The sequence below is a fragment of the Ursus maritimus genome, unplaced genomic scaffold (genome assembly GCF_017311325.1).
Source record: "Ursus maritimus isolate PB19 unplaced genomic scaffold, ASM1731132v1 scaffold_8, whole genome shotgun sequence".
NCBI classification, from domain to species: Eukaryota; Metazoa; Chordata; class Mammalia; order Carnivora; family Ursidae; genus Ursus; species Ursus maritimus.
In genome coordinates this window covers 51,311,201-51,334,031 of record NW_024426996.1, presented here as the reverse complement: position 1 = coordinate 51,334,031, position 22,831 = coordinate 51,311,201, and the positions used below count along the sequence as shown (strand labels likewise).

The 22,831-nt window shown below is 39.4% G+C and overlaps 1 protein-coding gene across 4 annotated transcripts in view; it reads right to left on the bottom strand.

The window, feature by feature from the left end:
• Nucleotides 1-22,831, bottom strand: part of LOC103672666 (toll-like receptor 10) — a 34,099-nt gene that overhangs the window by 7,991 nt on the left and 3,277 nt on the right. For 2 of the 4 annotated variants that reach the window (XM_008701389.2, XM_008701388.2), the window contains exon 1: nt 1,737-1,943. Coding sequence is in view for 1 of the 4 variants with exons in the window: in XM_008701394.2 (XP_008699616.1) it covers nt 16,810-19,194 (2,385 nt within the window). In the remaining 3 variants the exon portion in view is untranslated. Of the gene's footprint in view, nt 1-1,736; nt 1,944-15,837; nt 19,262-22,674; nt 22,762-22,831 lie in introns of those variants that run through there. The other 2 variants (XM_008701394.2, XM_040624977.1) reach the window with 2 other exon arrangements.

Below are 22,831 nucleotides of genomic sequence, written 5' to 3'. Positions count from 1 at the left end.
GTCTAGGGGTCCAGTGTGGCTTGGCAGGACCCTGGCAGTTAGAGTCATTAAGCTGACAAAAGTGTTTTTGACATTATGATTTCACAGAGTACTTCAATTTGTAGCTCCTAGATTTGGGGACTATGGCCCTTGAAAAATGCAGCAGAATCTAACACAGTTGCTACCTCTGGAATCCTCTGAAATGAGGTGTCATAGCTTTCATATTTTACTGACCTCTTCTCCTTGCCCAATACCACAACCTCATCTGTAACTTATTCTAAAGAAGGGAGAGGAACTCTTTTTAAAATTTCTCTAAATAGAATAAAATAAAAAGGTCCTATCTCTAAATGCACGTGAATCATGGCATTCCATTTCAACATTTTAAAAAGTAGGACGTAATTTTTTTTTACGAAAGATGCATTCAATATGTATTGTATATTGTCATAGTCCTACTGCTATTACTACTATGCTGACAGCAGGTGAAAAACAGAATGACTTTCTTTAATAGCTTATGATTTAAAAGTCCAAATCAGAAGATACTATGAAATGACTGTTGGTGGTTTACCAAAGAATACTTAATCATCTCTTTTTCCCAGTGATGCAAAAAAGTGGAGAAGGGGTTAAAACCTCAGAGCATGTTGAATGATCTTTGCAACATAAGAAAGAGCAAGACTGACATTTTTTGAGTGCTTCCTATGTGGCTGGCATAGAACTAAATGCTTTTATACACTATCTTGTTCAATCCCTCCAACAACTCAACAAAATGGCGACTCTTTTATCCCCTATTTAAAAATGGAGGAGCTAAAACTCAGAGGTTAAGTAACTCACCCAGAGTAACCCAGTGAATAAGGGATAGAGTTTGAATTTGAACGCAGACCCATCTAGTCCCTTCCAGAACCCAAACTGAAGGCATTTCAAAACCCGAAATGAAGTCGTTTGGGACGTGATTACCAACACTGATTCCACCGTCAGGGCTAGCAGTCATGGTGGCTTCTTCCACCCTTCCCACCCCACGTGCCTCTCGGTGGCAAGCAGCTGCTATCGGACACTCCGCTAGCTGTCATAAAGCTCAAGAGACTTTGCCTCCGTGCATTCCAAAGTTATGAATTCATAAGAATGGACATGAAACTTAGAAAGTACACAGAACTCTTAATTCATAACTCAGCATAGGTGTTCTGTGAGAAAGCTCTCCTAGGAATCAAATGTCCAGGTGCTATTAACCACTCTGTTCTCTACAGCAGCCACCTGGCCATCTTTGACCACTTTGGACTTCTGCAGCCATCTGAACAAGATCTGCATTGTACAAAATCCATCAGATGTGCCCCTACTTTTCGACCTACAACACACATGCCCAACTCTTAAACTAGTAAAGGAGCCACAACTATGCTTTAAATAGCCAAGCAGCAGATGTTACTAACATGCACGACAAGAAAAGTAAAAGCTGGAGAAACCTCACCACCATGATGGGAGCATCCATTCTGGGTAGAAGGACTGACCAGGTTTAGTCAGCAACCAGTGAAAGGAAACCCAAACCTCAAGCGCTTGTAAGGTAGTTTCTTAGATCAATAGCCCCAAGGTCACTCATTAATCATTCATCTTGAGATTAATACAGGCAGAATAAGAAATACTAAAAATCTGAGTAAGGCTACTTTCCTCCCAGGTATAGGAGTTCAAATGATCCCTTCTTTAGAAAAGACCCATTCGACCCTTCTTCCTTTCTCGAGAGTGCTAGAGCAGACAAGGCTAGTAGCTCTTACCCCTGTGGCTTGCAGAGGCTCCAGCAGAGCTGCAGGTGTGGATGGTTCGTTGACAGGGCTGGACTGGCAGTAGGGGCACTGCAGTCAAGCTTTTCAGTGAAGTTTGAGTGCCTTTGCCCTCTACCGCAGGCTAGTGGCATTGCATGTTACATAAATTCATTACAATCTTCAAGCACTTTTTTAAAAATGGCAGTAAAATACAACATACATAATATCTACCATCTTTAAGTGTGGTGCCATGAAGCCCATTCACGTGGCTGTGCAACCATCACACTATCCATCTGCAGATCTTTTCATCTTCCTGAATGGAAGCTCTCGACCAATTAAACAACAACTCCCCACCCACCCACCCCTTAGCCCCTGGCGTCTACTCTCTGTCCACTCTCCGTCTCTATAAGTTTGACCACCATAGGCACCTTATAGGAGTTTGGAATCATGTAATGTTTGTCCTTTTGGGACAGGCTTCACTCATTTAGCACACAATGTTTTCAATTCTTCCATGTTGTAGTATGTATCAGAATTTCCTTCCTTTTTTCCCTCTCTCGTAATAATTGAGCCACCTCAAAACTCACTGGCAATGCTAGAAGCTAGAAGATGCTATGCTCATCTTCTCAGACGGCCCGCCTCAAGTGTGACCACAGTTGTGTGACTGCCTGGTGTAACTGTCACAGTCTTTAAAACGTTCCACAGTTGTGTGACTACCTGGTGTAACTGTCACAGTCTTTAAAACGTTCCCCAGTTAAACTTGTTGACTCCTTATCTAACCTTTTAAGAGGGCACTTCTTGGGGCTCAGTCGGTTAAGCATCTGACTGTTGGTGTCGGCTCAGGTCATGATCTCAGGGATGAGAGATTGAATCCCGCCTCTAGCTCCACACTCAGCAGGGAGTCTGCGTAAGATTCTCTCTCTCCTTCTCCCTGTGCCCTCCGCCTGCTCATGCCCTCTCTCTCTCAAATAAATGAATGAATCTTAAAAAAAAAAAAAAAAAAGGACACTTCTCTAAAGCTTCTTGGGACTGCATTCCCTCATTGGGGTGGCAGGGTAAAGACTATTTGGGTCTGTTTTCTGAAATCTCATCTCCTTCAGTAAGAGTTCTTTGGGGCCCAGTCACATTTTCTGGTCTAGTAATAACCAAAACAAACAAAAAGGGTTTCTAATACCTTCCTTGAGAGCAGTTAGGTGCACGCATATCTCATTTCACCTTTCATATTGGAATAGTCTGGCCTCCCCGACCAAAACCTGTTTCTCAGGGCACCTGGGTGGCTCAGTCGGTTAAAAGTCCAACTCTTGATTTTGACTCAGGCCACGGAGGCTGCTTAAACAAAAAACAAAACAAAACAAAACAAAAACCTGATTCTCAGGGAAATCCTTCTCTCCGTATGGCAGTGGTGATAAGGCCCAGGGCCATACCCTCCGTTATCGTCCTGTTTCCTTTATTTATCTTTCTTTCTCTAACTGCTCTCATTCAGTCTTCAAGATCAAACTTTGTTAAAGAAAACATTATTGATAATTCTTGTCAGAGAATGGTAAGGGAGGGGGCACCTGGTAGCTCAGTTATGATCTCAGGGTTGTGAGATCGAGCCCCGCATTGGTGTTGGGCTCCACACTCAGCACAGTCTTTGTCCTTACCCCTCCCCTCACTCATGCATGTGCTTGCACACACACAGACACACACACACACTCTCTCTCTCTCAAATAAATAAATAAAAATAAATCTTAAAAAAAAAAAGAATGGCAAGGCAGGACTTTATTCTTCCGTGTCATAGTATATATTAGAATGTCCTTCGTTTTCCAGACTGAATAATAATTTATTGCGTATATGCCATATTTTGTTTATCCATTCATCCATCCATGGATATTTGGGTTGTTTTCACCTTTTGGCTCTTATGAATAATGTTGCTGTGAACATGGGTGTACAAATACCTGTTCAGGTCCCTGCTTTTAATTCTTTTGGGTTTATATCTAGAAGTAGAATTGCTGGATCACATGGCAATTTTATGTTTAGTTTTCTGCAGAACTGCCATATTGTTTCCCAAGGCATTTTAGAGCACTATGATGGTGGCTTGCTTCAAGGTTCAGGTCAGTTATCCCACCCATCAAACTGGGTGGGAGGGCTAAGTAGTGATCAGAAGAATAGGAACAATGACTCCATAATTTCACTAATCTAACTAGAAAGGAGTGGGAAGGGGTTGCTTTTCAAAGCAACAGTTTTTGAGATTTTATTTATATTTAAGGTTCAGGTGACACTGTTCGACATCACTAGTGAAGATTAAAACTTCCAAATGGACTGTCCACAGGAGGAATGGCCAATTCAAAAATGAATGATTATAATAGGCTTATGTAAACGTGAAAGTGGGGAGGGGGTACTTTCTTAAAACAAGAATTTTTTAACAGTAATATTGGGGTTTTTAGTAAAAATGTAATGCATGTATTCCTACACATAATTTAGAGGGGGGAATCACACAATAAGTAACAGTATAAAGTAAAACAACTACAGAAAATGAACAGTCTACTGCACACCTAAACAAACATGTTCATATACACATACACATAAAAACAGGTGCCGGACACACACCCATCATGAGCGTGGAGGAGAATCCTCCTAGCTTGTTGGATGAACTAAGCTCTAAAATCTCTTGCATCGCGGAAGTTCTCAGACCACTATGATCAGCACACTCACATCTGTATTGTCCTCTCAAAGAAAAAAAAAATCACTTGGGTTTTTTTGGTGTCCAAAGACGTATTCTTCCTTTTCCCAGAGCCCAAAATGTCTAAACACTTCACTCCATCTGTGAATGGAGAAGTTTTCTTTACTTTTTTAAAATTTACTTATCAAAAACCAGTTGAGCCCAGTTAAAGAGAAGTATTCTGTGTCACCAGCAGCAGCATCAGAACACCTTGCATTTACTTCCTAAAGTTAAAATACAGGAAGTATTATAGGAAGTATTACATACAAGATGTTGGCTAATCCTCACCAGAAACGCCATCAAATTTATATATAATTCCCATTTGACAGATGACGAAACTAGTTCAGAGAGAAGAAGAAACTTGCCCAAGGTCATCACCCAGTAAGAGATGGAGTCAGGATTCAAAACTGAGCCTGTCTGGCTCCAAAGCCCACAGTGTTTTCACGATTCCAGGTGCCCAAAAGTTCATGTACTACTCTCTCTGCCTTCACCTGGAATTTCTAAATATTTAAATCCTTATTTGCAGTTAGCAATAAGAATAGTAAGCTCAGAACCATACACTGATAATTTGGGGATGTAATTTTCTTTATTTCTTTCAAAAATCTTTCCCCTTTTTCTGTCCCTTTTCCCCGTCTTCCCTTACTCTGTTTCAGAGATATCTGCATTGGTAACTACCCCACACGTACACAAATGCACACACATTCTCTCTCACATACCTTTCCCCTCTTAGAACTTCCCCTAATTTCAGAATTCTGCCTGCCCTATTTCTTCCTTCATATATAAATTGCAATGAACAGAGAACCTGTGTTACCTCAGGAGGACGGAAGTTTATTTTAAAGGCACTCCAAGAAGTAAGGAACCATAGCAGCACACTGCCAGACCTCACAGAGAACTAACAAAATGGCTACCGCAGTAGCCCTGGTGGTTGGACCATCTTACTGTACTCTCCAAAGTGGGAAAGGCTGTTCTCTACTCTAGTAATGAGTCAGCTTCCCTTTGACCCTTCCTCTTTCTTAATCTTCTTCTCTTTCTACTGCCAGCTTCTCTTTATAGCTGCCTTTGCTTCTATTTCTTCCTACAGCCTTTTCTAGGTGTCATAGCTTATGGACAGGACAGAGACATCCTGAGGGTACTTTCTGAAGATAAGAAGTCTAATTGGATCCATACAAGGAGCTCCAAATGGAGCATCTCTGTTGGGCAGAGGACCCAGGGACCGTCTGATAGCCTACTGGCCTATTTTATGTCTTGCCTTTGATACGGCCAAGGTCCGGGGAGGAAAGTCACGTAACTCAAGGCTCCCCACTGGTGGAACGAAGGGACTGTGGCTGTTTTCCCTTAAAGCCACTACACGCTAGCTCATAGTCTAGTATGAAGCAGGCGTTAATTGAGTAAAGTTCCTCTAGTTTAATTATAAATATCAATAAGAGATAAGAGTGGCGGTTTTTTTTTCTAAATTATATTTCTTTTTTTTATAATAACATTTTTTTATTATATTATGTTAGTCACCATACAGTACATCCCTGGTTTTTGATGTAAGGTTTTGATGTAAGGTAGTTGCGTATAACACCCAGTGCACCATGCAATACGTGCCCTCCTTACTAGTAACATCACCAGCCTATCCCATTCCCCCACCCCGCCTCCCCTCCGAAGCCCTCAGTTTGTTTCTCAGAGTCCATAGTCTCTCATGCTTCATTCCCCCTTCTGATTACCCCCTTTTCTTTATCTGAAAAAGGTAACAAAATTCTCACATGGTTAGGAGATTCCAATAATTTATCATTCACTTACTAAACTTGAGTGCTCACTTCGGCAGCACATACACTAAAATTTACTATACTTGACAAGTATATGGAGGGGAGAAAATTTTTGTCTGAACAAATAAATTGAATGGTCCTAAATATGTAATGGAAACCTAAAGGAAGATTTTACAGAGATTTGGTAGATACTCCATTATCAAGGACTAGAGCAGCACTGTCCAATAGAATATAGAAATAATGCAAGTCACACAAGTAATTTTAAGTTACCTAGTAACTATATTTAAAGAAACAAAAGGAAACAGGTTAAGTTAGTTTTAATAATATATTGAATCACTATATCAAAATATTAACATATTCAATATAAAAACTATTAAGATATTTCGTATTTTTTTCATAAAATGTCTTAGAAATCTGGTTTGTGTTTTATACTTAGAGCACATTTCAACACAGACTTGCTGCATTTCAAACACTTGGTAGCCACATATGGCTAGTGGCTGCCATATTGAACAAATAGGGCTAGAGCCTTAACTTAATTAATGACCATCCTACAATTAGCCAAAAAACTGGAACTCCTATTCACCGACAGAATTTTCCCCAGTAATGCCAAATATTGATATTTCTCATTTCCTCACCTTTCCTGACTTCAGCTCTTACACCCCTTCTCAAGTGACCCTGTTCACTCTGCAAATGACCCTCTTGTAGAAACGTCTATCAGGACCTGTGTCCTCAGAAATTACCCACAAAGCCTTTAGGGATAAGAAAGAATATATATAATACATTATATATATAATCAGATTTCTTATCTTCAGAATGTACCCTCAGGATGAGTCTCTGTCCTGCCCATAAGCTATGACACTGAGAAAAGGCTGTCAGAAGAAATAGAAGCAAAGGCAGCTTAAAGAGAAGTTGGCAGTAGAAAGAGAAGGAGATTAAGAAAGAAGAAGATAACGTATATTAGAGGTGGAATGGAGGAGAGAAGAGTGAAGATAAGCAAATACTAAGTAAAGATTAAAGAAGAAAAGAGAGAGAAAATGGATGGTTTTTAGAAAGGACAGCAGATTAAAAGAGAAAGCAAAAACATAGTGGAAAGAAGAGGGGACAACAAAACAGAGAAAATCAGGATGGAAGGCAAGGGACAGGATAGGAATGGAGACCCCCAAAAAAGGGAGAAAATAAAATTTATAGGCTAAACAAGGGATGACAAAGGGAAAACAGTAGAGAAGGAAAGGAGTGGATTTCTCATCCAGGTACCAGTTATTATTATAGCTTTATTAATAAGTTGCTTCATGTTTGTTTTAGACCGAGTAATAGAGAAATGCCATCACGTAACAAACATCCCATAAGACATGTCAGCGTGAGGAATCTCTCTAGATTTCCTTGTTGGCAACCAAATATGTGCAATGTTTTGACTGAATATGAAAAAAGTACTCACTGAATCACGCTTACTAAGATATCTTCCAATATATCCAGTGGCGTGCTAGAGCTGGGTTATACCAGCTCATAAGGGCCAATTTTTAATTTTTAAGAATTTTGTGAACCAGTTATTAAAAGGAACTACTATTAAAAATTAAATTGCATATGCTTGCAATTAAATAAACTATATTAAAATCAAAAGTAATAGGTAAGCAAAACTCATCGTTTCCTAATTAGTTTACTAGATATTTATGGTTTGTTATGCTCCTGAAGTTACTCACGTCTTTTGCATCGGTATGACAGAAACACTCTAGAGAATGCATAGCATTGTCTTTCCTGGTTTTTATGTCTCTAGTGGAACACATCCTCCAGTTATTTCCTAAGAGTCTTTGAGGGTTAATTTAGAGTGGAATTTTGCATGTCCTGCTTCATATTTGATTGATTGTTTAGCTGTATCTAAATTCCTAAGTTCCAAATAATTTACCCCACACAATTTTATTTTCTAGCTTCTGGTATTGAGAAGTACAATGCCATCTTGGTTTCTGATTGTTACTATGTGCTTTTCTCTTTCTCTCTGGAAACTTTTAGCATCATTGTCTAACATTATTCTAAAATTGCTCTAAAATTTCAAGAGGAGGTGACTTCTACATTTATTTTGCTGGGCATAGTTAAGAGATTCAGGTCTTACAGTGGAATTTTTTTGCTGTATTACTTTGACGATGTCTTCTCCTCCTTTTTCTCTGTCTGGAAACACTAGATGCAGGTGGACCTCCCAGATTTAGGCTCTTATTTCTTATTTTTTCCCTTACATTGGCAACTAATCCCTTTGTTCTAAGTCCTTAAAACTTCCCTTAGCATAATTTCCAATGCTTCCATTTCTTTGGGGGATAGGGCTATCATAGTTAAGTTCCAAGAAGTATCTTCAAGGTGTCTTGGAAGAGAGGTTAACATCCTCGTAGGCCACATCATCAACATGCAACACTCCTTCCCCTGACTCTCAAAAACATGAGTTCCTGGGACCTAGTAGATTAACTTTGATAATGGATGGTCATCCACTTGTGTGGTTGTTAATTTGTGGAATTCAAGAACTGACTGTGTCATAGTAAGGGGATGAGGTCCATTAGAGAGCTCTGAAGCAGTGAAGGAAGGCAGGGATGAGCTGGTCCAAAGTGTTGGGTAGCCACTGGAAGAAATAGTCCAGAAAGAGAGAACATGAGAGGTAGCCAGAAATTCAACACGCCTCTGAAATCCTCAGGAGGGACTGCTGTCCTGTAACTATGCAGATGGGGGACTTGAATGGTTTTACTTGACAATTAAAGGAAAAACTAGAAACTTTGGTGATGTTTGGGTTGCATTAGTGAGGTTGAAGTTTTCTGTGTGTTTGTTCTCTAACTGAATCCTGTTTTGAGCTGTCCATCTCATTGCCAATATACCAACTGGGATTTAGTGCTTTTCTATTTTATTCTACTAGTTCTTTATATAAAAGAAAAAAGTCAATTTTATCTGTAATATTTACTGCCAGTTTACTTCTCAATTTACTCTCTCTCCATTGGCCATGTTTAGCTGTTTGTATTTGTTTGCTTACTCATTTGCTTGTTTTAACAGGGAGCTGTTTCTAGTTTTTATGCAGTCTAATTCCATCTCTTTTCTGATTTTATTTAATCCTAGATGAAGCCTAGGACTATCTAAACTGCACATGATTACCAGCTCAGCTCCAGTGCCATATGGGCTGGCATAAGATAATGAAGATCCCAATAATAACAATAATAATGGCGTTGTCATAAGAGCTAACATTTACAGAGCTTCTGTTCTGCACCAGGCACTATTCTATGCACATTACATGTTTTAACTCATTTGATACTCCTAACAATAGTATGAGGCAAATACGAGTATTCTCATTTATATTCAAGGTAATAAAGCAGAGAGGGAATGCATAACCACTCAGGGTCACTAGAAGGTGGAAAAGGCAGAATTCAGGCTGCGGTGGTCTGTCTCTGGAGTGCTCATCCTACTCACTGTGTCCTGCCAGCTGTAGAGGGAAGAGCCAGACCCTGGCTTTCCACACTTCATACCCCTCGTTTCTTATAACAAACATAGGGAAGCATCATTATTCTCATTTTACAGATGTGAAAAAGGAGGCTGGAAGAGGTTAAGGAATTCATCCCAGGGCACAAAGCTACAGAGAAATGGAGCCAGGACTTAATTCCAGAATGTTTGTGTACAGAAATCAGCTTTATAACCTCTATTCTTTACTACTTCTATCTTTGATGATGTTTTGTGGGGGATTTTTTAGTTTATATTTATATTTTTTGGGTATTTTTTTAAGTTTTAATTTAAATTCCAGTTAGTTAACATACAGTTTAATATTAGTTTCAGGTGTACGATAGAGTGATTCAACACTTCCATACAACACCTGGTGCTCATCACATCACGTGCCCTCCTTAATCCCCATCACCTATTTAATCCATTCCCACCCCCTGCCTCTGGTAACCATGTTTGTTCTCTATAGTTAAGAGTCTGTTTCTTGGCTTGCCTCCTCTTTTTCCCTCCTTTGTTCATTTGTTTTCTTTCTTAAATTCACATATGAGTGAAATCATATTGTATTTGTATTTCTCTGACTCATTTCGCTTAGCATAATGCTCTCCAGCTCCATCCATATCATTGCAAATGGCAAGATATCATTCATTCTTATGACTGAGTCATAGTCCATTGTGTATATACATACCGCTTCTTCTTTATCCATTCATCAGTGGATGGACACTACAGCTCTTTCCATTACTTGGCTATTGTAGATAAGTTCCTGTAAACATCGGGGTGCATTTATTCCTTTGAATTAGTATTTTTCTATTCTTTGGGTAAATACCCAGTAGTGCAATTACTGGATCATAGAGTAGTACTACTTTTTGAGGAACCTCCATATTGTTTTCTGGAGTGGCTGCACCAGTTTGCATTCCCACCAACAGTGCAAGAAGGTTCCCCTTTCTCCACATTGTTTGCATTTCTGTGGTATTGATTGTTATTTCTCCCCTCTAATTTGTGATTTTACTTATTTGGATCCTTTTTCTTCTCTTTTTGATAAGTCTGGCTAAACGTTTATCAATTTTTAAAAAAGATATTATTTATTTATTTGACAGAGAGAGAGACAGCCAGCGAGAGAGGGAACACAAGCAGGGCGAGTGGGACAGGAAGAAGCAGGCTCCCAGCGGAGGAGCCCGATGCGGAGCTTGATCCCAGAACGCCAGGATCACGCCCTGAGCCTAAGGCAGACACTTAACGACTGAGCCACCCAGGCACCCCATAAAGGTTTATCAACTTTATTGATTTTTTTTTCAAAGAACCAGCTCCTGATTTCATTGATCTGTTCTACTGTTTTTTTAGTTTCCATATCATTTATTTCTGCTCTAATCCTTATTACTCCCTTCCTTCCACTAGCTTTAGGATTTGTTTCTTGTTCTTTTTCTAGCTCCTTAAGTGTAAAGTTAGGTTGTTTATCTCAGATTTTTCTTGCTTCTTGAGGTAGGCCTGTATTATATACTTCCCTTATAGGACCGCTTTTGCTGCATCGTGAAGGTTTTAGACCATTGTGTTTTGATTTTAATTTGTTTCCATGTATTTTTTAATTTCTTCTTTGGTTTCCTGGTTGACCCATTCATTGTTTAGTAGCATGTTGTTTAACCTCCATGTATTTGTAGTCTTTCCAGATTTTTTTCTTTTGGTTGATTTCTAGTTTCATAGTGCTATGGTCAGAAAAGATGCATAGTATGACTTCAATCCTCTTGTATTTGATGAGACCCGTTTTGGGGCCTAATATGTGATCTATTCTGGAGAATGTTCCATGTGCACTTGAAAGAATGTGTATTCTGCTGTTTTAGGATGGAATGTTCTGCATATATCTGTTAGGTCCATGTGGTCCAGTGTGTCGTTCAAAGCCATTGTTTCCTTGTCGATTTTCTGTTTAGATGATCTGTCCATTGATGTAAGTGGGGTGTTAAAATTTCCTACAATTATTGTGTTATTATCAATTAGTTCCTTTATGTTTGTTATTGTTTTATATATTTGAGTGCTCCCATGTTGGGTGCGTAAATATCTACAATTGCTATATTTTCTTATTGGATTGTGATTTTTTTTAAATGATTGTATAATGCCCCTCTTTGTCTCTTATTGCAGTCTTTGTTTTAAAGGCTACTTTGTCCAATATAAGTATTGTTACTCGGGCTTTCTTTTGACACCACTCAAGTGATACATGTTTCTCCCACACCCTCACTTTCAATCTGTAGGTCCTTAGGTCTAAAATGGGTCTCTTGTAGACAGCATATAGATAGGTCTTGTTTGTTTGTTTGTTTGTTTGTTTTATCCATTCTGACACTGTATGTCTTTTCATTGGACCATTTAGTCCATTAGCATTCAAAGTAATTATTGATAGATATGTATTTATTGCCATTTTATTGCTTGTTTTGTGGTTGTTTCTGGAGATTTTCTCTGATCCTTTCTTGTCTTTGTCACTTTTGGTCTCTCCTTTGTACTCAAAGTCCTCTTTAATATTTCTTACAGGGCTGGTTTAATGGTCACAAACTCCTTTAGTTTTTGTTTGGGAAACTGTTTATCTCTCCTTCTACCCCTAGTGATAGCTTTGCTGTATAGAGTATTCTTGGCTGCAGGTTTTTCCCATTCAGCACATTGAATATTTCATGGTCCTCCCTCCTGGCTTGCCAAGTTGCTGTTGAGAAATCTCCAGCTAGCCTTATAGGTTTTCCCTCATAAGTTATGGACTTCTTTTGTCTTATGACTTTTGAAATTGTTTGTCACTATACTTTGCAAATTTTGCAAATTTAATTACAATATGTCTTGGTGTTGGCCTGCTTTTATTGATTTTGATGGGGGTTCTCTGTGCTGCCTGGATCTGAATGTCTGCCTCCTTCCCCAGATTAGGGTTTTCAGCTATTATTTCTTCAAATAAATTTTCTTCCCTCTTTTCTATTTTTCTTCTGCGACTCCTGTAATATGAATATTATTACATTTGATGGAGTCACTGAGTTCTCTAATGTATTCTCATGTTGCACAATTCTTTCTTTTGTTCAGCTTCATTATTTACCATTATGTATTCATTTATTTGTTCTCAAGCCCGGTGAGTATCCTTATGATTATTGCTTTAAATTCTCCATCAGTCATGTTACTTATATCTGTTTCACTTAGATCTCTGGCCATGGCCTTATCGTATTTTTATTTGGGAAAAATTCCTCTGTCTTGGCATTTTATCTAAGTCTCTGCCTTCTTCTCTGTGTTTTAAAAAGCCAGTTATGTCTCCTGCTACTGAACATAATGGCCTTATGAAGAAGAGGTCTCAGTGCTCAGGGCCTGTGCCTCAGGGGGTGTCTCTGGTGTGTGCTGCGTGTGCTCTGCTGTTGTGTTTTGGCTGCTCTGTCCTTCAGGCTATAGTTGTCTGCCGAGGCTCTCCTTGCCTGCTGTGGGCAGTGTTTGGTTCTTGGCCTGAATGTGGCAACTTTTAACTAGATGTGCTCTGGTCTCCTTGTGAAATGAGACCTGTACAGAACTGTCTGGTCAGGAGATGTGGTGTGGGCAGGGGTATGTACTGGTTTTCTGGGGAGGGGCCCACTCTACTGGGACTGAGAAGGGCAGTCCCACCAGAGCACAGAGGGGCGGGGCTTGTCATAAGCAAGTTAGGTAGCCAGTGTCCTCTCTGAGCTGCTTCCTTCAGTGGCTCTGTGTTTATGCTGGGGGGGTGGCAGGGGAGAATGATGCCAGTAAGTTCCTTTGTTCCCAGAGAGGTGCACTGTGAATGAAGACTTAGTTTTGATATCCTTTCCTTTTGTTGGTTGTAAATTTTTCAAGTACAGAAAAGTATAAAAGTAAAAGCAAGCACCAACCACAGGCAAGCAGTGATAATGTTTTTGTATATTTTCATCTAGACCTTTTATTCTGCATATTTTTAACATATGAAACCATCCTGTACATATACTTTTGTATCCTGTGATTTTCATTTATATTGTAATATAAGCATTCTCTTCTGTTAATAAGAAAGACTTCTTATATTATTTTTTTAGATTGTGGTAAAAAAAACACATAACTAACACCTTACTATTGGACTTCAAGCCTCCAGAACTGTGAGCCAATACACTTCTGTTGGTTAGGCCACTCAGGTTGTAGTACTTCTGTACATTAGCCCTAGCAAACTAATACACAACTAGTGCTGAGCATTGAAGCTTGATTACAGAATCTTGAAGTTCAGTACAGGAAGTGCAGTCATCCTAGAGAAAACAGGAAAATCCAGTCCTAACAACTATTGCAACTTCCATTACAGAACAAGGCCTGGGGAAAAAAAAAAAAAAAAGATTTTATTTGTTTATTTGGAGTGTGAGCAGGAGCAGGGGTAGAGGGAGAGGGAAAAAGAATCTCAAGCAGATTCCACCCTAAGCCTGATGCAGGGCTCAACCTCAGGACCCTGAGATCATGACCTGAGCTGAAATCAAGAGTCAGATGCTCAACTCACTGAGCTACTTAGGTGCCCCAGAGCAAGAACTTTTACATATTTTTTAGCGTTTATTTCATTGTTTTTTTTTCCTTTCCACTATAACGTGTCATAAAAGTTTAAATGATGATTTTTCTATATCCCTAAATTCTAACTCCATAGCTTAACTTTTCAAGGTCCATGGGGCGCCTGGGTGGCTCAGTCGTTAAGCATCTGCCTTCAGCTCAGGGCGTGATCCCGGAGTTCTGGGATTGAGCCCCACATCAGGCTCCTCCTCTGGGAGCCTGCTTCTTCCTGTCCCAATCCCCCTGCTTGTGTTCCCCCTCTCACTGGCTGTCTCTCTCTCTCAAATGAATAAATAAAAATCTTAAAAAAAAAAAACTTTTCAAGATCCTTGACAATATGATCTTAATCTAACTTTTCACTGTCATTTTTCATAAACTACATGGCTCAAATTGGGACACCATCCCCAAAATATTCTTGTCTTTGTTCCCTTCATCTCTCTATTTAGAATGGTCTTTCTATTCCTCATCATCACACATTGAAAAATCCGAAGTTAAAATCTTCCTTCAGTGCCCAGTAGAAAAACCATCACGTCTAAGACTTTTTTTCATTCGATCTAAATGGTTCTGAATTTCCATTGCGTATTTTTGTTTCAGTGATTTTTATTTTTATTTTTTTAAGATTTTATTTATTTATTTGACAGAGAGAGACAGCCAGCAAGAGAGGGAACAGAAGCAGGGGGAGTGGGAGAGGAAGAAGCAGGCTTCTAGCAGAGAAGCCTGATGTGGGGCTCGATCCCAGAACGCTGGGATCACTCCCTGAGCTGAAGGCAGACGCTTAACGACTGAGCCACCCAGGCGCCCGTTTCAGTGATTTTTATTTTAGTTATCTAGATTCATGTAATATCCTCTGATTGACTTTCAGTTTCTTAGGGCAAGAAACAACAAGTACAGGTCATTATTTGGGTTTCTTCTTCAAAAGTGGAGACTGAGACAAGAGCTTTGTGTACAGGTCATTTGTTTGGAGAAGTAATGTCAGGGATCAAGAGTAAGGAGACTGGGAAGAACGAAACAAGGACGAAGTGAAAAGCCAATCTCAGAGTGAGTAAAACTCAGTCCTACTGGGGACGCACTGAGGAATGGTGTAGAACATAACTCATTTGTTAACCCAAGAATAAAAGAAAACAATATTTATCTAATGGCTCCCTTCCCTTAAGTGGTCAAAGATCTCCTTAGGGGATATCTCTGGCACTTCCAGGTTTGTGCATACACCAGAATGGTTGAACAAGCTTCTATGAACATCATGTGCAGGGGTATTAATGAAGCCACAGGGCATAAAGTGAGAGATACATGGTGCAGTTATGACAAGATGCTATCTGATTACACCTTCCCAGAGCTGGCAGCTAGACTGAAAGGATAGACAGGGAGAAGGATTGATGAGTACAAAATCTGATAAAATGATGTTAGGAAAAAATACCTAATATAGCCCATTCCTTGTACTGTTCCAATCTGCTCATGCCCTGCTCATGTTTAATAGTTCCCAAAGGCAAGAATGCTATGTATAGAAACAGTACACATGGACTATATTCCTCCTTCTGATCAAAAGAGCAAAGTCTCTTGTGCATGCCAGGTCATGCAACTAGAATCTCAGCAAGATCTCCAGCCACAGAAAACCAGACTCAGAATTTCCATTTGGCCTGAGATGTAATTCAAGAACTCTTGGTTTGGGTACCCCCAGGTGCAGACCCTGAGACAACTATTCAACTACAGGTAGTTTATTTCAAAGGTGATCCCAGGAAACACCCTTAGAGGAATGAGGATAGGAGATAGGGATAGAAAGGAAGCCAATAAAAAAATACATTTATCAAGCTGTTTCCACCATGGAGAATTAAAATTCCATTCTACTCGAAATTCAGGGATAATGTAAAGCACAGCCCAGATTTATCTCCAAAATGAGTGAGAAATTTGGGTCATTTATCCACCAGTTCTCTTCCTGATATTCATTGAAAGCTCCTTCCAAGAAAAATCTCTGGCACTTCTTGGGGCGTCTGATGGTGCAGATGGTTAAGAGTCTAACTGTTGGTTTCAGCTCAGGTCGTGATCTCAGGGTCGTGATCCCAGGGTTGTGAGATCGAGCCCCATGTTGGGCTCCATGCTCAGCATAGAGTCTGCTTTAATTTCTCTCTCCCTCTCCCTCTGCCCCTCCTGCTTGTGCTTTCTCTCTCAAATAAATAAATCTTAAAAAAAAAAAAAATCCCCAGCACTTCTAAATTGCCCATTGTGTGAGCCAAGTAGGTTCTCATGGTCAAGAGAAAACCCCCCTGGTAAAGAGTCTGTAGCATTAGCAATAAGTGACCTTCAATATGCAGGGACAAACGCTGAGTAGAAACAAGAAGGACACCAATATATAGATATCTGCTATAGAAACTAAAGTTATTTAAACAGGTAGTTGTCTTGATTACATGATAAATTCAATGAATTCAGTCCTAGAAAAAAAAAAGATTAATTCCTCATGTGTTCGAAATTAACTACTTAAATCAAAATTATGTCATTGCATTAATTTTTGTTACCATTTATAAATGGTGAACTGGAGAGCCTGAAATTACACATTTTTATCTACATCATATATTCAAAATTGCATTTAGATTTGTATTGATGCAAAATAAGTCACTGCTGGAACTTCCAAAAGCAGCAACATTTTTCCAAAAGCAGCAAAGGAATAGTTTTAGATCTATGTGTGATCTATTTTTTTTGCTTGCTCCATCAGTTTAATATTAATAGAAGCTCTTAGGTTAGCCCAAAAAAGTCCATGTTTGCTCTTCTCCTTGGGCCATTCCAAGTAAGTCCTTTGTGCCATGAGATTTTTGAGCTTGTGATAGCTGCTAGGAATGGAATACTGTGGAATAGGTTCCAGCAAGATTAAGATTAAGTTATCAAAAGCTTCATGAAAGAGATTGTGGTGGGCAAAGTAGAGTTCATAATGGCACCACTCACTCTGGACGAAGTTGGGAGACAAAACAAAGATCGACTTGTAACTTTTCTCAATGCAGTTTATGATATTTTCCACAATGCTCTTGCCAGGAACAAAGTTTCTCTCATGGAGACAAATCCTTATATCTTCTTTTTCTAGGTTTGGTAGTAATTCACTCTTCACCCAGGCAGAATCATGCCCACTATATGAAATAAAAGCATGGAACTGGAGGGTTCTTTGGAGTTCTTCTAAGGGTGTGTTCCTTGCCCTGCGCCGGGTCTGGGTCCACTGATACATCATCCTGAGATACCAGGGCAGATCAAAGTAGATACAGAGGGCAGTCACAATAACTGTCAACCCCAGCACAGTGACCCCAACGGTAACAAGCAGCAGAGTCGTGTTGCAGGATAACTGAGACACGTGGAAGTCCTTCAATGGGGTTCCCTTATAGTTTTCTGGATAGTCACATTTATAAGAATCAGGCCAACCCTCTACCACTTCACTTGATACTTGGCCTAGACTTTGGACAAATTCTCTGAGCTCACATGTACATTGGAATGGATTGTTCCCTGCTCTTATGGACTTAATCTTCTGGCAGCCCTGGAAGAAATCACCTGATGGGTTGGAAATTGAGTTAGAGTCAATGATCAGTACAGAAAGGCTGCTAAAAGTACCACAGTCAGGAAGGTGGGCTAAAGAATTGGAAGCAACATTGAGTTCTTGCAAAGCTTCTAGTTCCATGATTGGTTTAGGAATGTTCCTTATTCTGTTATTGTGAAGATCAAGTACCTTGACCTTGGGAGGTAAACATCTGAAAACAGAGTCAGTAAGTATATTTGAAGACATATTTAAACTTAATAAACTTCTAGTCCAAGCACAATTTCCTTCATTTTCATCATACTTTAGAGAATTCTGGCTAATATCCAGTTGTTGTAGAGACTTCATCTCCTTGGTCATATTAACTATACTTGCAAGATTTTTTAATTGATTCATTCGTAAATTAAGTGTCTCCAGTTTAGCCAAGGTTCCACAATTTTTAAAAACCAGGTCTGTTAAGAGATTATTAGAAAAATCCAAATACAGAAATGGACTAATTTGGGATGGGCAAACCATGTGGACCATGTGTGTACCAGACACTGTGACATTTTGGATATTCATGTTTGAAATGACTTCATAGATATAACTTTGTGACAAACTGAACACATCACTGACAACGTGGTGTATAGATAAGGCCTTCAGTGACGTGTCATAATAATCAAAATATCTTAAGGTAAGGTAACCTTGTAGTTTTACATTTGAAATTGAGAAATACTCTATGCTTGTATGCCAAACCAGTTGGAGGATTGTAATGAAGAAACTCCACGTTGTTTCAATGTTGTTTAAAGTAAGATTTGATAACCTTGAATTCTTTTGAAGTTTTGACAGAACATTTTGGAAATAAGAACATCCATTATCATCTAGGATACATTTGATATTAGATAGTTCCAGACTTACTGCAGTGCTGACTGATACATCCAAAGTAAAACTGAATTCCTTTGTTCTGGGGAAAACAATGTGTAGACTTTCTGTGTTGAGGTTTTGAAGGCTCTTGGGGTCTTCTTTTTCCCCATAAGTGTCTCCTAAGACCAGTAAAACCCTCCTTATATGCAAAGGAGCAATTGGTAGCACACTAGATTTTTGTAAATGTGTGGCACTTAATCCCAGAAATTCTAGTTGAGACATGTTGCCAAACTCCTTGCATATGGGCAGATCATCAAATGCATTAAACGAGAGGTCTAAGTGCTTGAGGTTCACAGTGGGATGGCAAGAAATCTTCCCCAACTCATTGTGGGACAAATCCAAGTATTCCAATTCCTGGTTGAATTTGAAAACACTGGTATCAAGAAATTGAATCCTATTATGAGAAACTATCAAAATCCTCAGCTTTGATAGTGATAGGATGTCAGAAGTCTGAAGCTCAGATATATAGTTTTGTGATATATCTAAGATTGTTGTTTTCAAGGATAGGTCTTTGGGAACATGAAAGAGACCTGCTTTTGATCTGTTAACTAGAAATTCACTTTCATTGGACAACTGGATTCTGATCTCAAATATTAACATGAAGATTATGGCAAAATGGAAGATGCTAGAATTAGTTTTCATCATTTTGTAACACTAGACATTCCTAGGCGTAGTTGCTATTCTTCATAGCATCTCGATACAGGTACAGATCCTTAAAAAACAAAACAAAATAAAACACTTTAAATGACTGTATTAAACCAGGCATGGCTGACATTAAACATTTTTTCCGAGAAACTCATAAAATGGAGCTGCGTTCTTTGGAGTTACATAACTGAAACCAGGGAAATATACGTATCGATAAACAATTATACTACCTCTAACCAAATCACTTTTAATATGGAAGGTGTAATGGGTTGAATGGTGTCTCCACCCAAAAGATATACCCACCTTCTAACCCTGTCCTAATCACCAGAAACTGTGAATATTACCTAATTTGGAAAAAGGGTCTTTGTAGAGATGATTAGGTTAAGGGTCTTTAGATGAGGGGATCATCCTGGATTATCCAGGTGGTCTTTAAATCCAGTGACAAGTGTTCTTATAAGAAAAAGGCTCTTACACCATTCACAAAGATAAACTCTAAATGGATGAAAGACCTCGATGTGAGACAGGAATCCATCAAAATCATAGAGGAGAACATAGGCTGTAACCTCTTTTACATTGGCCACAGCAACCGCTTTCAAGACACGTCTCCAAAGGCGAGGGAAACAAAAGCAAAAATGAACTTTTGGGACTTCATGAAGATAAAAAGCTTCTGCACAGCAAAGGAAACAGTCAACAAAACAGACAACCCACGGAATGGGAGAAGATATTTGGGAATGACACTACAGATAAAGGGCTGGTATCCACGACCTATGAAGAACTTCTCAACTCAACAGCCAAAAAACAAATAATCAAGTAAAAAAATGGGCAGAAGATGTGAACAGACACTTTTCCAAAGAAGACATACGAATGGCTAACAGCCACATGAAAAAATGTTCAACATCATTAGCCATCAGGAAAATTCGTTGAGATACCACCTTATGCCAGTTAGAATGGCAAAAATTGACAAGGCAAGAAACAACAAATGTTGGAGAGGATGTGGAGAAAGGGGCACCCTCTTACACTGTTGGTGGGAACGCAAGTTGGTACAGCCACTTGGGAAAACAGTGTGGATGTTCCTCAAAAAGTTAAAAATAGAGCTACCCTATGACCCAGCAATTGCACTACTGGGTATTTACCCCAAAGATACAGATGTAGTGAAATGAAGGGCCATATGCACCCTGATGTTCATAGCAGCAATGTCCACAATAGCCAAACTGTGGAAGGAGCTGAGATGACCTTCACCAGACAAATGGATAAAGAAGATGTAGTTCATATATACAATGGAATATTACTCAGCCATCAGAAAGGATGAATACCCACCATTTGCATTGACATGGATAGAACTGGAGGAGATTATGCTAAATGAAATGAGTCAAGCAGAGAAAGACAATTATCATATGGTTTCACTTATTTGTGGAACATAAGGAATAGCATGGAGGATATTAGGAGAAGGAAGGGAAAACTGAAGGGGGAGAAATCAGAGGAGGATATGAACCTTGAGAGACTATGGACTCCGGGAAAGAAACTGATGGTTTTAGAGGGGAGGGGGGGAGGGGGATGGGTTAGCCGGTGATGGGTATTAAGAAGGGCACATATTGCATGGAGCACTGGGTGTTATGTGCAAACAATGAATAATGGAACACTACATCAAAAACTAATGATGTACAGTATGGTGACTAACATAACATAATAAAAAAATTTTAAGAAAAAGAAAAAGGCAGAGGGTATTTGATGGAGACAACAGAGACAAAGAGAAGGCCATCTGAAGAAGGAGGCAGAGATTGGAGGGGATACAGCCACAAACCAAGGAATACTAATAGCTACTGGAAACTGGAAGAGGTTTTAGGGAGAATCAACACTGTGATTTTAGACTTCTGGTCTCCAGAACCACAAGAAAATAAATTTCTCTTGTTTTTAGCCACCAAGTTTATGGTAACTTGTTACAGCAGCCACAGGAAACTAATACAGATGGTTTTACATATTTATGGGAAGTCCACTGACCCCAACCCTCCCAAGGTCATATAGAACTCGAGCTATGATTCACAGCTGGTGCATTTTCTACCTTTGACATGTACCACCTCATGGCTTTCTTAAGAGTTCCTTTCCCATGGGGTTGAATTCAGACTCTACTTGCATTACTTTCTATTACCTGCACATGGTTTCATGCCTAACTTTGGTCTTATTCAAAAGGTAATTAGACCATGGCAAAAGGTCTCTCAGAAAATCCATTTATTCATCCATTTATTTATTCAACCACTATTTATTGTTAATCTACTGGCCATGTTTTAGGAACTAGAGATAAAGCAGTGAACAAGATAAAGCCCTAATTCTCAAGGAGCTTATTATCCAGTGGAGAGATGGAAAATAAATAACTAAATGAAATTTCGTTTAGTATTAAATATTATAGAGAAAATTTAAGCAAAGGGGCACCTGGCCACTCCCATCAGTTGAGCATCCAACTCTTGGTTTTAGCTTAGGTTGTGGGATTGAGCCCCACATTGGGCTCTGCACTGAGCATGGAACCTGCTTAAGAGTCTCTCCGTCTCCTCTCCATCTGCCCTCCCCTCACCACAACATGCACATGCTCTCTCAAAAAAAAAAAAAAAAAAAAGAAAAAAAAAAGAAAAGAAAAATTAAGCAGAGTAAATGAATCAAGAATAATGGTAGGTATGTAACAGTGGTTGGTGGATTTTTTAGATTGATTGGTCAGAGAGGACCTTTCTGAGAAGATGCCACTATGGTGTAAACCAGAATGGAGTGAATGAGTAATCTATGGGAAGATCTGGGGGGAAAGCATTTCTGAGAAAGAAAAAGGCAAGTGCAAAGGTCCTGAGGTGGCTGACCTGAGGCATAGTAAGATGGTCAGTGTTAGTATGGAGTGAGTGAGGAGAAAGGAAGTAGAACTAAGATTGTACAAGATGCAGATCATTGCAAGGAGTTGGGATTCTGGTTTGAGAGTCAGGAGGGAATGGTGAGCACTAAAGGGTGTCAAGGATAGGAGTAGTTTCCTCCTCTTTAGAAAAATTTTGTTCATCCATTCATCAAATATGTATTTATTCCCTATGAAGTGCTAGGCATTATTCTAGGTTATGCTTATTGCACTAGCTATCAACCCACTATAGTCCAGAAACTATTTTGTTATCAAGATTCTAATGACACAGGAGACCAGAGGGTGTTGTGTTGGGATGAACCCTAGAGTGTGATCCACATCCCCCTATTCTGCCCCACCCAGACCCTTTCAGCTGGGACTACATAGCTACAAGGATCTTTCAGGGAACTTATCCAATCTCTTGGAGCTGCATCAGACAGGCAAGCCATCAATATTAGCAAAGAGTCAATTTCCTTTTCACATACCCCTCACATCTCTCAGTGGGCACAAAAGGACCTAAATAATTAAAGTCCCAGAAACAACCCTAAGTTGTAAAAATTCCTCAAGGTACACATGCAAACCTATCTAGTATTTGGAGCACTGTTTAGACTTACCCTTTGGAGAGGTATCCAATGATGCCTTGGTTATCCTGATTTCTTCGAATATATGAGAGGGTCCTTTCATCACCATTCATGTAAACTCTGTGCAAGGAAAGGAACCCAGCCATGAAAATGCATGTTCAAAGGAAAGGTAGCATCCAAAAGATGCATG